At 33.6% G+C, this 17,029-nt stretch overlaps 1 protein-coding gene across 1 annotated transcript; it reads right to left on the bottom strand.

Moving 5' to 3' along the window:
• Positions 1-1,056: 1,056 nt before the first annotated feature.
• Positions 1,057-15,461, bottom strand: LOC132909778 (lysosomal proton-coupled steroid conjugate and bile acid symporter SLC46A3). The gene is made up of 6 exons (XM_060964868.1): positions 13,961-15,461; positions 6,506-6,607; positions 5,095-5,232; positions 4,486-4,569; positions 2,754-2,910; positions 1,057-2,200 (listed from the first exon to the last, which is right to left on the bottom strand). Exons 1-6 carry the CDS (start codon positions 14,946-14,948, stop codon positions 2,014-2,016), a joined length of 1,656 nt encoding a protein of 551 aa, XP_060820851.1. The 5' UTR covers positions 14,949-15,461; the 3' UTR covers positions 1,057-2,013.
• Between the last annotated feature and the right edge of the window lie 1,568 nt (positions 15,462-17,029).

Below are 17,029 nucleotides of genomic sequence, written 5' to 3'. Positions count from 1 at the left end.
CCTTGAAACGACTTACGAATACAAGGAATTATCAAGTACACGTTGGCTCACGCGGGTCCGGGATACGCAATTATTCAAAGGAATTGAACGCAAATTGTTAGCAATCACGAACCGATAAACCGCGAGAACAATTTGTTTTATGTAAGCGACAGGGCCAAGAGAGAAGAAATTTTTAGTTTCCGTTTCACGCATTCCAAAGAGAAAAGAATTTATATAATATTTCAGTTTGTAATAATTATAGTTTTCAAAATTCTTCTACAAGATTTTTTATTTTTATAACTCATTGTAGTATTTTATAACAATTTATAAATTTTCTTAACTTAATTCTAAGTATATACCGTTGTCCAGCAATTAATCATTAAATATATAAATTTAATATTTCCACGCACACCATTCTGTTTTACTTTCTAATATAAGATTATGTTAAAGTATTGTTTTCGTTCAATTATTAACTTGATTACTTACATTATTTTATTTAATAACGTCTGTAATTTGTATTTAATATACAGTAGAATTCAGTTTATTTAAATCTGTCATATAACAAATACTTATATTCTTACTACTTACGATTTCTCGTTCATATAATAGTTCAGATAAATGACTCTAATGACCAGAAGTTTATTTATTTATGAGTTTTAAGGTGTTACCATTAAGAATGAAGTCAGAGAAGTTTCTTTAATCGACCACTGATTAAAGTTTTGTTTGAATAAACGAACTAATTACAATCGTCGCGATGCGACACTACCTTATAAATTGTAGAGGGCGTGAGAAACACTCTGACTTTCTTCGAGGTCGGTATTTCAGAACATTAGATACGAAGCTTCATTTAATGTCACATCTATCCTGTTCTTTGTCAATGGTGGAACATTTGCAGTGGTTAAAATTGGAACTAAGTTTTAATATGAAATTATTTTGAATTGAATTTTATCATATAAATTAGTAATAGAAATAACTCCTTTTTAAATATAAGATTTCACTCAGGTGTCCTTTTTAATTTGAAGTTTGCGCTCGACTTCTTTATTCATCATCATTAGCAGTAATAATCAAAACAGCGTGTGGTTTTTTTCTGTAAACTCCATTTTTATTTCCTAAATATAAAACTATCGTACTATATCACATAATAAACTATAATACACGTATGTACGTGAATGATGCAGTACCTTAACATAAATACTATTTTGATAAAAACGTACAACAGATCGATTTTGTTCACGTGACGTACTTTTTCGTAAAATGCATGATCTACAGAAAAATAAAAGAAACGATACACATATATATCTTGTTGGTTTCTCTTCGCGAGTATGAGACTTACATCGATTTAAGAATATCGAACACAAGATGAAACTCATGTTTCGGTTTGTTCAAGAGTTACATTACATTTTGTAAGTATAATCTCTTGTCTTTTTTAAATTTCTCTATCGTATTCGTATTTTCATTCAATATTGATAGTTTGGAAATAGTACACACAAGTAGCATTTGTAATACTGATACACATGAACAGACACATGTCTGTTCTACATTGTCTATTGTTAACCATTTATTTATTAAGTACCGGAGACTGTTTGTACTAGGGTTTGAAATAAAGGATAACAGTTTTGAATTATCGATCAGCAAGATCGACTGAAAAGATCATGAATACCAACATTTACATTCCCTATTTGCATTCTGTCTTTCTGATTGAATAAATAAAGTTATCCTTTATTTAAAACGCGTTTTCCATGTCGAGTAAGTGGATAACTTCGTTTGTTATTAAGATTTTGGTTTCTCTTTCTCATCTTTTCCGTCTTGTCTTTATTTCAAATTTACCGCGTAAACGCGATAATATGATTATATTCCGGATCTTTTCTCATACCTTAATAGCATTTTGTACGTTAAATGAAAAATTTCTTTCGGTGTAAGTTAATTGTATGTAGAAGTTATTTCAGTATAACTGAAAAATTTGTTTTCTTAACGATGTACGAAATATACATGTTATGTATATTCAATGGGATATTTTCCATAGTAAGTTCTGTGTTATAAATGGTCAGATTCGAAAGCTGTATTTGCGACACCGTTCATCGTAGGAACTTCTGGCTTTTTCTCGCCAACGACTTGCCATTTCATAGTTTTCGAGTCGTTCTCTTCTGGTCCTTCCTTGCTCTTCGCTTTCTTCTCTTGCTCCAGCAATTGACGATCTTTCCTGTGCTCCGTGTATAACCAGCTGTCCATAAAAAAAATCTTGTTAACCCTTTAACTTCCTGTCTTACCAAAGACGACAATTAATCAATCTATTTTTAAAACGTGTAATTAAAGTAATTGGTAATTGTACATTATATTAGTGAGCAAATCTAGAAAAAATGTTCGTAATATTTCCTCCTCTTTTATTATCTTCTATTATTTTCCTCTTCCTTTACTAACTGATACTTCTATAAAATTATTTATTTAGTGACCATGAGGATGCCTCGAATGGAGCACTTTCGAAAATGGTAATTTTTCATGACACACTCGAAGATTACATGAGATGTAATTGCTGTTGAGAGATGATCTACGAGCTGAAAGAAACTAGACGGAAATAGCAATACTAATGTGGTATTTAACTGAATCGACTTTGAATTGTTCATCTGATGATTTTCCATGAGTGAAGCTCTCCTAATGAACATGTTAGTTACTCTCATGTTTTAATATATAATATTAGCGCAACCTATTCAAAATCAATTCACGACTCACATTCTGAATATCTATGATATGAAGGACTTGCAACCGGCAGAACTTACAAGAACGCGACGACGGCTGGCATGGTCATGCAGGCGCCGACAATGAAGAACGTCCCCGGAAACGTTTTCATGGTTGCAGCGTAAATGGAACTGTACATAGGCCCATAGATGAGAGGCATCAGAGATTCGCAGACACCAAGCAACGAATTCACCTTGCCTGCAAATCAACAAAAATTCAAGTACACGTCGTTATTTAATCAATATACACATTTTTCTTCGTTTCTCTGCATAATCTTGTGCACTCCAAACATTCTTCTGTAGCGGAGCTCTTCAAAGGTTTTATTTATATTTCTTTGTTAATACTCTTCTTCTCAAACCAAATAACGAAGAAAATCAATTTGCACATTACGAATATCGCTAAAATGGTACCAATGGAATACAAAGGGTAAAATCTTTAATAGTATCGTAGGATCATAGTATTGTGATTATATTACTTTAAGTTAATATAATCTAACATTATTTGAACATACCAAGATAGACTAAAACGAAATGAATATAAAGTCGGATGAAGTACGCTAAAATTGAGTAATTTAACTGAAATTCTTATGTTTGCCATATATGACTCATGATACTGGTTAAGGCTTAATATAAATGATTAAGATAACATCTTAGTATATGAGATAAAATACCGGTATTAGAAAAAACAGGAAGAAAGATGATCTCAAGAATAGTTGGATTGTTAGCCAGACAGGAAAACGTTGTTAGACGTTATTCCAGCTGAAAGGAAAACCCGTGGAAAATTGCTTAAAAACGGTGTCGATTTGACACGAAGATACTATGAAACAAGATTATCCTATTTGCGCGGTTCTAAGAAAATGTACGAAGGTAAAAAGGCGTCTCAAAATGATCCGATTAGGACGAAGGCCGCTATATCACGCTGGACCAGTTTATGTAGTTTCTAATTCATGGTGTCATGTTTCGAGTATTTAAGTGCAAATAGGTACGTTTCATTACATATAGTACAAGGTATTTCATGCAATAAGACCAAGTTGTAGCTTTAGAACGTTAGAGATTCTACTCAACAAACGAATATCTCATTTTTTAAAAGAAAATAGAGAGATAATTTGGAATTATTGAGATTATAAGTGATTTATAATTTTTGTAATTTAAGGTGATTTAAAATTCTTGGAATTAAAAGCGAGATCTTTGAAATTAGATAATTTGACATCTTCGAAATTAGAACATATTAGAGCGTACGCTATATTATATGCTATTTAAAACTTTTATATTTGTGATTTAAAATGACATTTCTTTTTCTATTGTCTATCATTTTATAACTATATGTTTGTCCTTAGTTGTATGGAATATTTTGGTATAGGATACTTTGATCGAGTTCCTAAAGAATATGATCTATTCTTTAGGATTATCTATTAAGAATATCTATTATTCCATCGTCGTTCCTTCTAAATTTATATCAGTAATAAAATAGTTTCTTGTACCTTTTTTCATGTTTTATCAAACTTGTATAATACCAAGTTCGTGATACATGTATTTCTGTTATACCTGCGTAATATGCTTCCGTTCTGTGCCTAGTTTATTCCAACTTTACAAAGGCCTTATGTAAATTGAACATAGATGTTTTACAAATTATATAAAGGAATATTTTTAACACTTGTATCATAACGTTCACGTAACGGTACCTGCTACATGTTTTTCCGATCTTACAAAAAAAAGACGCATTTGTTTCAATGTCAGTCTGCTATGCCAAGGTAATAAATCTGTATTCACTTACCGAGTTCACTTGTAGATACGAGTTTAGATGCTATCGATCGCATCGCTATGAAAGATGTACCATTCACGATCTCGACGATAGCCGCTGAAACAAGGATGTACGAAAACGACATTTTACCTTATTAATTCCCTTTCTTGAAACTTAACGCATTATCAACTTGTGTAGGTAAATGTGCCATCTTTCACTATAGAATTTATAATGAATATACGATTTGACTGCATTTGAAAAATTATAATTCATTGAAAGTAAAGTATTGCAAAAAAGATTGGTAGAATAATATTTTTATTATTAATAGTACTTATATATTATTATACTATGTATACAGATATATACATGTATCGTTAATTTCGTATAGTAATATTTTTTAATGTATGTATTATGTATATTTATAATTTTTTCGTATAATAATATTTTCGCACCGTTTCAAAGAGAGAAATGTTACTCTTTAATATTATTCCATTTGTATTCAATTTTCACGTTAATAATTTTCACAGATTCTTATTAGAAATATGCATTTTCAAAAGAATCTAATAGAATATACTTCATGATATTGATAATGCGTTAATGTTCGAGATGTTCATTTAATTTAACATTTGTGTGAACATTTACCTAAATAAATCATCCAGTCAGTGATTGCAAATGCATAGACGAAACCAGCCAAGATCTTGCTCATAGAGCTCATAATCCCGACTATAGCATCGTCGATTTTTAAAATGTGACTGAACACACCGACAGATACCGCGGTTCCTATAAACAAAAATAATTTCACTCTTGAAAAGTGATTAACATGATAAGTACTGTGAAGAATTTAAAATCACTCTTTTCACCATCATCCAAGTCTCTAGCAGAATGATTGAGGTTTAATGATCGTACGATAGCTGTTCGGTTATGAAAAAAGCAACTGACTGCAAAAATATGTAAAACTAGTTTTTTTTTATTTTTAAATAATTATAAGTTTAATACAAGAAGGCAGTAAAATACAAAAGGCAACTCCGTTCATTAATTTACGTTTCAGCCTCATAGCTATAGGTTTCGAGGTTTCTGTGATTGACTTGAAAACGATGGCCAATGATTCCGTTTCGTAACAGTGCTACCCATTATATAATCGATTTCCGTTGCTTTCATGGGTAGAATAGGCCAAAAGACGTATGAGTTTCACGTGAATTCGTCAAGGTCTTAAAAAAAAAGGAAAAAAAGAGGGAGAAAACGCTTAGAAAAAGTGCAGTAAAGAAGTATAGAAGTACCATAATTGAATAGTAAACGAATTTTAACCTACCAAAAATTATAAAATTATTTAAATAGAGGAAAGAAAATTCAAGGCAGTACAGATTATATTAGAAAAGTATTTCCTTGTAAAATCGATCTTATTGGAAAAATTTTCTACTAGAAGACATTTTTTAGGTATATGTGTCCTTAGAAATAATTTTTTTCGCAAAATATACTTCTATTTGAGAGGCAGTTATCGCCGAGAAAGATTCTATTTTTGTAAGAAATATGATTAAACTCGTAACAACATGTTTTCTGTGTAGAATTGCATTTTATTAAAATGCAGTTTCAATCGTGTAAGATATTCCAGACGATCGTTATTTCCTCGAGTTTTATTCATTCACGTGTTTCACAGCATTTTTTGCTTCTTCCGTTAATAATCACGTGTAACTACGATAATAATAGGGTATTAAATGTTATTCTGAAAATTGTCGGAGGAATTGTTATCTTCCTTACATTGTTTTCATATTCGATCTTAACATATTCGATTCTCAAATATTAATCTTTTTATCAATTATTATCAACTCAAGTGATTGAGAAATTCTCCTTTACTTGGAGTAATTGATAATTGATATGGATAGCCATCAAGTTTACTTATAAATACGCAATAATGTATTGATATACTATCGATGAGTTATCATGAGTTACGACAATTCGTGTTTCATTCGCTTGAAGAGATTGTAGCTTTTTATTTTATAATCTGGTCAGTTCGAGAGGACTTGTATATTATATTATTTCTCGAATATTTACTCACCGATTAGATTCGTCACCATGGCGAACGTGGTGAACATGCTGAACATAACTTCGTTCCAGTGGTACCTGTATCTCATGTAAAGATACATCACTGCCATTTCACCTATAACAACAATTATCCGCTTTAGATCTTCGATTTTTACTTATTTCGTACCTCTTAGCGAATTAAAAATCTAAAAGAATAGAGTAAATTGAATAATAGTGTCCATTAGCTCTACCGCGGTCTTATTCTTTCTTCAATTTTGTTTGAATCTGTTAGATTTTCATTGGAACAACAAGAAATTTTGTGAACAATAAAAGAACACTATTGCAGGGTTAACCCTGTAAAGTTTAAGATAAAATTTTTCTTAGCTTATGAATTATTAGTATTCATCACTAACTTTACCAAACCCAGTCAAATGACCGGTTTCAAAATTTAATTTAAAATTCTACATTCATTGTTATTTCTTTTATTCGTCTAACTTTATGTAAATTGTTATATTAATGATAATTGAGAAATTGATTAATCAGATAATATAATATAAGAATTTAGATAAAGTTTGATGAACAAAAGCAATAACGACGAGTATACAATTTTAAATTAAATTTTGAAGCCGATCATTTGACCGGGTCTAGTAAGATTAATGTTAATACTTAATTATTAATAATAGAAAGGCATATTTTCGAATGGTTCTATAAAGAAGACACGATATATTGAAATTTGAGACCTATTTTATCTAAAACAAATACGTTTATCGTTTATTTAATTAAGAATTTACGGAGGTACAATATATTCTGTATACGAGCGTGCGAAAGGGTTAAATAAGTTTGAATTCCGAATAACAAGAAGGATAATTTAATTTACTCTAAACTACAATCATCCCGTACGTGTTGTAACTTCGCGAACCACGGGTTACAATGTTCTAAATTCAATGTAGGTGGAACGATTCCGCTTGCACAGCATGAAAGATCATGGTCAAAACGTTTTTCAGAATTGGCAGCTCGCGTTCGCCGCTATCTCTGCAATGTTGCTTCATCGTTCCACTGTACGTAATGGGCTTCGAAGTTGAAAATGACACGCGGAAGGCCGCTTAAGGTTAGGCGTTGCAACAAGCAAAAAGTTATGCCCGTTATGCCTGTCACTTTTTACAGTCGAATAAATTATTGCCCTCGAGAATTGATCCACGAAAGGATCAACCACCATTGACGTCTCTTCTTCGATAGAATATTGCGATACGTATACAATAGCGTGCAAAGGTTTCCGATCAGATAAATTTCTCACTTTATACTAAAAACTGATATTTTACCAAGTTCTATCTAACATCATGTAATTTGTATAACGGTGTTTATCATGTTTTTAAACTTAATATTACTTGAAATTCTGTTTGGTGTCAATTCTGGAACAAGATGCGAGAAATCTCTCTCACCCAAAACTTTTGCATATCAACGTAACTATATAGTTAACTTGCCTCGAGATATAACATACTAACTTAGATAACATTAATGAATTGATAAGTTGACGAGTTGTTGGATTGTTGGTCTTTGTTACCTGAATAATTTCTACGATCTTACGATTTTATGTCGGATAGGATATTAGCTGTCATTTTATTCAGATATTATGAACAAATAGGGCTCACGACTCGAAAAAGGTTGTGAAACACTGGCATAATATTGGGTTGGCAACTAAGGCATTACCACCTAATGACTTATCACTTAGTTGTCAATCCAATACATGTAAAATTCAGTCAAATCACGTCGACAATAATAATGTAATCTTCAACATCATACCATGATGGAGCGAAGAACTGAAAACACAATCACGCGTGTTTCCATTGTCTCTGACATTTTGAAAAATATTGCCTGCTGGAAGAAGCACTTAAAAATGCTGACTATTCTTTCCATCTTCAATGGTCATTACGAAATTTACTTTTTCCTATCTACTTATTTATTCTCCGGACTTCCTTTTCTCATAATCCCATTGTATATGAACGCATGCAAATTTTTATTGACGGGAAGCGTTTAAAAATGAAATTACGAACGATTAATGATCGATAAAAATTGCAGAATTTTATGCGATGGACGATACGAGTATTGGAAGAAAAAGAGTTATGTTTTTTAAGTAAAAAAGCAGATAAATTCCAACCTGCAAATGTTGGAATAATTTCTTCGAATTTTTAGCTGTAACAATTTATTTCACCTCTTATTTTAACTTTCTTTGATTCTGAAAATCTGGAATTTACATCATTTGGCATTTCGGATCGTCGATCTTTAACAGAGATAACTGGAATAACTTAATCGTAGTTGAACCTTCGGGTGGCTTGAGAAGCTATAAACACAATCAAAAGTTATTCCGAATGATTTCGACGCGTTATTAAGCTGTATTACATAAGGATATACACGGCGTTACACAACAAGTTCGTTCATCAGGCTGTCGAGTTAATCGTTTCCGTCGAGTTTAGGCTATTATCACATCATTGCTTTGCTTTTCTCACGAACATTCCTCCAGAATGTCAGAGACAATTCCACGATTGTATTTTTATCGATCGATTCATCTTTCAAATTTTATATTACTGGATAAACGCTGGTTTTTCTTGAATTCTTCATCCTTTGGAAATTCATTTCGCACAGTATAATTAAATTTAAATATGAGTTCGGTGTAATTGTTTTAATATAAGCACTTAAAATAATAATGTTGGGTTTTTAACAGCTCGTCATGCTGATAATTTTTCACCGAAGCAGTTTTGTTAAATATAATTCTTCGTCGCTTGAAACAAAGATTCTAATGGAATTAGAAAAAGAAGAAAGGGCAGAAGATCAGCATGCTTATCTGGTTTTTGAAAAAATTAATCGAGCGAAATGATGAAGAATACAAATACCAGGAATGAACATTTCCTGTACAGAGAAGAATTCCGTTACCTCTAAAAAATGCAACACTAATTTCTCAATAAGATTTAGGAACAATTGGTACGAAAAAAAAGGTCGACGAAAAGAAGTTGGTACAAAATTGGTCACGTTCCTTTCCACGAAACTCGTCAATTATCTTATTGTCGTCGATCTAATTTGCATGCAGACTACAGCGCGATTTGTGTACCGACTTGTGTAATTTCATTTAATTCGAGGATCACATTCGAAGACTGTAAGGAATGTTGAAAATTGCTCGGAAATGATCATAAACGGCAAAGAAATTAAATCCAAGTTCTAATGCTAAAATAATTATGAAAAGTGTTCTGTGGCCAAAGAAAAAAAGGCAGTTACGGTATAATTGCGGAGTGTCAAGAAATGATTGATTCTAAATTCTTGCATGATCGTGTCTTGTTGATCTCCTTACTAAATGTTGTTACAAAATCAAAAACTTTGATAACAGAGAATCTAAACAAAATATAGTTTTCAATTAACTCGTGCGAATTTTATCTCTCATCTTTCGATCTAACTGAGATGAATCAAATGCGAAACGATCCAAGATATGAATCTCATTGTACGACAGCGTAGTGTAGTATAGTAGCGCCTAGGATATGGAAGTTATAAATCAAAACGTAAAGTGAAGACATCGATCGATGTCGCATTGAAATTTAAAAGAGAAATGTATGTAGGAATTTACTTTGTGTTTCGATATAATGAAGATCAGAGAACTAAGATTGCTTCATACTATTTAATTAATTTATTTGCTAATGAATCAAGCAATTACGATCAATAGTGATTAAATAAGGATATAAAAAGTAATTTTAGCGATAAAAAAGGGTAATAAGGCGACAACCTTAGAAGATAGTGGATATGATAGACAAAAGAACGCAAGGCATTAAAAAAAAAGAAAAGAAATGTATCGTTGAAAAGAAAATATATTGCAAAGAGATATGGGAAAGAAAATTTATATAATAAAAAACTAGATTTTTCTATCAAGAAGACTCCTAAGATTTCTATCAATTTTCTTCCTCTCTTTATAATATATAAACTTCGACACATGACCGATTTTCCTGTCTCGTTATATCATAGAAGTTACTATAACCCTTCAGACCATCAAGATTAGACCGATTTCCGACGGTCAAAGATCTGAAATTACATCAAGCTACTTAGGCCATCAGACCGCATTAGCATACGTGCGTATAGAATCTAGTTCTAATAGGTATGTTGACTTCGCAGACGCACTACCGGTCATAAATTTCAGGCCACTGTCTTTATTGTCTCGCTTTCTATATCTACGGTCTCGTATCTTCCTTCCATTTTCTTCCCTCCTCCTCTTAAAAAATATATTTTTTCGTTTCATTTTCACGTGTTAATTAAATATTTAAATGTTTCGTTGTAAAAATTGAAGAAATAGATTCTCCTCTATTCTTCTTTATAAGTGTAATATTTCTTTGTGCCGTGGAGATTTTAATACGTTAATTAAAATAATTTATTTCTTCGGTATTTTTAATGAAAGATTCAAACGTTTTATTAGTTTATTAAAAATTTCTTAAAAGACAAAGAAATATACTTATACAGAGGTATTAGAACGTCGTGTAATTTCAGAAGGGATTTCTTTGGAACAAACGTGGATTTATGTTACAGCAACAAATTACAAAAATATCTAAGTATCGGTTATCGTTTCCATTCTCTCGTCCTTCGGTAGCCGTTCCTGTCGATAGGTAATTGCAATTAATACCGTGAAGAAGTTTTGTTGATGGTTTTCTTTGATCGATAACGCGTTCATGTGCGAACCAATGTCGAAAGCGAGTACACTTGAACTCGATCGAATTGAACAGTGATGATTAATGAATTAGCGTACGTCAATTGCACGGTCCAATTATACAATGTTTCGGATAATTGATATTAATGTACCTTCTGTAATCGACGTGTCGACAGATCAGTTGTCGTACCAATTCTTTAATCTGGTATTTCTAGAACGAGAATCATTGTTTATTAAATTTCCATAAGTTGAAATAATATATAATAGACGGATCGCGGATTTTGAAGAATTTACGCAAAACCTAAAAATGCACAGAATGCATATAGATACGTAAATCTCTGCTTAAGTTTCCTCTCTTTAATCGTTTTCATAAAAATATAAATTTGTATAAAAATCTGCGATGTAAGAATAAATATTGTATTTCTAAACTTTGCAAGCTAGTTTATTATATTTCAAACATGTGAGACACATCAAGACACAAATTTAAAATTCGACCAAGTTCTTCTAACAACCGAACAACATTTCTTATCGATAAAATCTCTATCTGCGATTCTTTTTTTAGAAACAGAAATTTGTTAATCTTCCTTTTGTAATGTCAAACCGAGGACGATATCGTAAGGAAGACAAACAGAAACCATAGAAATATGCACGGACGTCTAATTGTTGGCCTTTCAAAATCAGGAAGAAGGCCATTACACGAAATTGTTATAAGCAGCATGATTACCCAGTGCTCTTAGCAAGACGAATAAAGACGCAACGAAACATTATAATGTCCGGCGTATTAGCGGTCTAATTAAATTATGACAAGGACGCTCGCCTTGAATTCCCTGTTGCAATACGAATTCGTGATGCGCTAATAATCCGTAATTGACGGATGGAACCGTATTGTCGTTCGAGATTAGCATCGTAACCATTCGGAGAAAATGGGGACACTAAGTTCACTCATTGTTCCGATCAAAAAAGTAATTGATAAAAGAGATAATCACGGTAAATTTAATATTGGTTAAATTAAGCTACATTTTTATTGGATTAATGAGATAATTATCGTCCAGATACGCCAAAGATGTATCTTAACATTCGTTCAAGATATTTGTATTTAAAATATAAAGAAAAGATAAGTTCAATGGGGAAATATATATACATGGACGATATATAGAAACAAATTTAACATAGATATTACAAGATTGCAATTGAGTACTAGATTCGCGTATGCTGTTCGAGATATTTTTATTTAAAAGCAGGAGAAAGATGAAGATGGTCATTGTTACAGAATAAAAAGAATTCATAGAAGAATTTCCTTATCGAAAAATCTGCCGGAGAGTAAAAGTCGAATGAACATCCTATAAAAAAAACAATGATTACGACGTTACAAGGACGTTTGCTAGGATCGTCAAAGAACAGGACAATTAATCACACTTTCACTAGCGCCCCTACGCGAGCTATCGCAATTTTCATGTTACGTGCGTATCTCCGTTCATCGTATAGAATATATGTAGAAACTATTGGAAACACATAACACAGACTACATCCATCTACTCGCTGTCGATAATTACAGCTCATTACATCTATCTCTATCTCGTTCTACCTCGAAAACCCCGATTTTATCATTTTTATACCGTACCTAGCAGTTTCCGCTCTTTCCAGTGGCCTAAATGTTGCAATTACCTTTGGAAACTTCTGTTGGTTACCGCAATAATACTAGCGAGATTAACGAGAGTTATGCGAAACTTTTCCTACTTTCACTCGCCCGATACAGGCTTTGATACATGAGTTGATGAACAGGAGATCTTCGATTGGACGTGTGAAACTTCTTCGATATGGAAATCGTGAAAGTTGCTGGAAGAAGACGTTTAGCGAAGGACAAGTATTTGTTTGATGACGCGCGGATTTATCAGGTTTGTAAACAATCTTCGAATAAAATTGTAAATATCGTAGTAGTAACTAATATTGTGAATCTTTGTGAATTTGATTTGGATTTGCAGGCAAATTCTCAGTCCTTTATTTCAATGTCTTTCTCTCGATAATCATTCGATCAAAAAACACAATAGACTCAAGGAGACCCACGCATTAGATTAAAATATTTACAACGTTATTTGGAGATCTTCAGGAGTTGATTAAAACGAGACTTTTCGATTCAACATATAATTGTATTAGATAAGAATGATGTACCTCTGAATATCATGGTGCAAAGGGTAAACGTAGAGTAGATTTAGATACATAACAGAGAGATCGCTATACATATACACAGGCCACAGATCACAAGAGAGAAAGGAAAGCGTAATTACGAACGTGTCAGATGCAAGGATTGAAATATGTTTTTGTTAATGAAATTTACAAAACTAGCTAAACTAGTTCACGTTCCATCGTTCTGGATCAATTCGATCAAATTTTTGTGTAACTTTCGAGATAACTAGTTAAGAAATTCTTATAGATTTCGAAATTTCTGGTTTTCATCCCTTGTCAAACTTACGATACGAACTAGCAACCTTCCTACTACATCGAACAATTAATTGTTACGTCAAACGTCTAATACTTTCTTCAAAATAGAAATTCTTATCGTGCAGATTTAAGGAAGAAATTTTGCTTCCGCAAAAGTAAAAGTCTAATAATTAGATTTATAGATTCCATGCATTTGTAGGAATTCTTTCAAAGTGCAAAGATGCACACAAAATGCGAAAGTATTCAATTATACTTTGGAAATATCCAAAGTAATGTGTCAAGTACCCATAGGAATTTAAAATAGGTACAAATTCCTATTTTAGTTCTACTCTCACGATCTATTAGTAATAAGAAGAAAATAAATAGAAATCTTACCGTAAAGTGGACCAATCACAACCATAACGATGACCATAAGCACCAACACCCTTTTCTGCCGATTATTTCTACCCTGTTTAAAAGCAACACGAAAGGTCTCTTCAATATGCTTAAACGCGAAGAAGTCCAAGATCGATGCGCACACGGTCATCTTCTTCGTCTCCGTTTTTTCCGCCTTTTGCAACAAATGGGGTTTAGGTGGCTCCTTGATCACCACTAACCCATAAATGAAGCTCAACACGTAGCACACGGTCGAAATACCGAATACACCATAAAATCCAATTTTCAGATACAGTATTCCGGACAAAGCCATTCCGATCGGTACACCAAGCGACAAGAAAACATTTGCAGCACCAATTCGAAGCGTCCTGGACTCTACCGACGTGATATCCGCGATATAACTGAAAACACCCATGAACATGGTGAACCAGCCTCCCGTTAACGCTGGCCAAAGTGCTTCGAAGATACCTGTGGCTTCCATAGGAACCTCGTGAAAGAAGTAGGTGCACAACAACATACTAACGCTGCTTAAAAATTCACCAATGATAGGTAGAAGCATACACGGCTTCCTCAATCCTGTACGATCGCTCCAGGCACCCATGAAGAGGATCAAGATGGTAGGTAAACCGCTAGACAAAGCTGTTTTCCATGTCTGCATGCCAGCGACCAATTGTTGAACAGCAGTTTCTTCCATCTCATAACCAGTTGTGTTCCTTCTAGCCAATGCTGTGCAGACTTCGTCAGGATAAGCCAGGTTCACTCTACACGCTTTTTCCAAGCTGAGATTCTGCGTGGCCAGAGAAGCTAGCATACAGGGTATCACGTAGCAGGCGATCATAGGCTCCACGGTGATATTACTGGTGAAGTAAGACCATTTCTGGCGCAATGTCATGGACTTCCAGACCAATGCTTTGTCAGATACTACCTGGTTTCCAGTGGTGTCACCACGCTTCTTCTCCATCGTCGATGAATTATTCGTGTCAGCCATTTCCTTAATAAATAAGGGCAGACTGAGCTATGTCAATGGTACTTAAGTATTCTTCGTGGTGTGCTACGTTCCTTGTAGAGTCTGCGTCATATAACTCGCTTTGCTCCAAATTTTTGATAACTGTTTTCCAATGCAGATCCTTGGTGTCAAATGAAACTTCCAAGAATTTTCGAAGATAATTAAAATCATGCGGATGGGTGCGAAGATACACTCTTGACTGGTACCAAATATTCAACCGTTCTCCACGAATTTTAATATGGTAGATTTTCTCAATTATTCACATCGTCTGATAATTAGTTCAATTGGACGATTCTTCCTTTTTCGATACTTCTTCGTTGACTAATTACCTCTGGGCCGATTTTAGGTGTACGTATTCTTTGAAATTGTATTTATTCGTTGATATACCGGTTGGTTGGATTTCAACCGGTCCGCGGGAGAGACCGTCTAACTGTCTACTCCTGGCTAATGCACCATTGTGCATTACGATACGCATGTTACCTCTTTTCCCTTCTTCTTCCTCTCGGCCACCTCCTGCTCCGTGCTGTTCCTCCACCACCTCGTGTTCCCTCCATATTGTCCCCTCTGAAACTCTTCGACGATCCTACTCCACGTGCGGGGAGAGTACATCCGAGGGTACATCCACCTAGCTGAATATAACACTCGTAACACGATGAAACGTCGTCGGTGCGAATCGTTTCTGCGACGATCGACAACCACGCGCTAACGTCCACGCTTCCGGTTCCGCTCTTGGACGCTTTTCGGGTCAAGGTTAACTTTTAGAGTCGATGCACGAGGGTTCCTTTCAGTTTTACAATCACAACGGAGGGTCTTTGAGATTTTATAAGATATTGTAGGAAACAGAAATTTCTGTTGAAATTACAGACAATATTTCAATTAGCTAGGAAAATACAAATTCTATTGAGATTTTATAGGGTTTAGGAAATTTCTAATTTAGAATTTGTTTCGTCAGACAGATTTAAGAAATCATCGTGTAATCATACTGTAATGTATTAATGGGAATTGTAATTTGTCTATAGATATGAGATTTAATTCTTCAAAATATTATAGAGATTTCATTTTCTTTTTTATATCTTACATTAGCACGAATTGTAATTTATGTATAGAGGTAAGGTTTTTAATTAATCGATTTGTTTCTGTTTATTTTCATATATCCCGAACGTTTCACTAGAGTCAGACGAATGTGGGTCAAGCGCGAAACTCTTGTTTGTCTCGTTGAATATCACATTCTTTTTTCGTCTTTATTAAGATTATGTCGATGTGTTAGAAGTATGAGGACAACCAGTTTTGATGTAGTAGCGTTTTTAGAATCGGTATGTTGTAAGAAATCGTTCCACAAAATTCTTACCTTGTGTTGATATTGCCTTGAGCAGACAATCCTTCGTAAATCTCCTGACAAACATCGAATGATGACGCAACGATTAAAAAATTACTAATTAACTAAACGATAAATGTATTATATTTATTTTCGATAAAACCGACCTCAAATTTTGGTGTATTATTGGTCTTCTTTAAAAAACCATCCGTCAAAATGTGTTTCTTTTATTAATAATTAATAAAAAACAATTTTTTCCACAGATTAAAAACGAATTCAGTCTTGAAAGAGTTAATTTTATTAACGATGAACGTGTTAATCAAAGATTCCTCTATCTCATAAAAATCCAAAGCAATTCATCGCTTTTCGTCTATTTATCGTACTAACTGCTAGAAAGGATGTAAAGACACCCTGTTATTCTGATCGTGGTCGAAGATACGTGTAAACATAGCGAGTTCCGTTGAGCGCGACTTCTCTCGATAGGGCAGTACCGAAGAGCCGTTTAAATGTAGCAATTTGTTGATAAAATAATCATATCTGGCTGTCTTGTCTTCTATGACTAGATCCTATTTCAGGCAGGGCCGTGTCCCAACCCTTCTGAGGCCATATAGAACGATAAATCAAAGATTGTATTAAGTAGGTATATACTCAACGACGACGATATGCGCGCCGGACCTTTCTGGTCCCGTAATCACGTTTTGTTGGGCGACCAATTGCGACGAATTGGCAATTACGTTCCTTCGTTCCC

The sequence above is a fragment of the Bombus pascuorum genome, chromosome 8 (assembly GCF_905332965.1).
Source record: "Bombus pascuorum chromosome 8, iyBomPasc1.1, whole genome shotgun sequence".
Classification (NCBI taxonomy): Eukaryota; Metazoa; Arthropoda; class Insecta; order Hymenoptera; family Apidae; genus Bombus; species Bombus pascuorum.
Note: the sequence above shows the minus strand (reverse complement) of the source record. Positions and strands in the feature narration are given on the sequence as shown.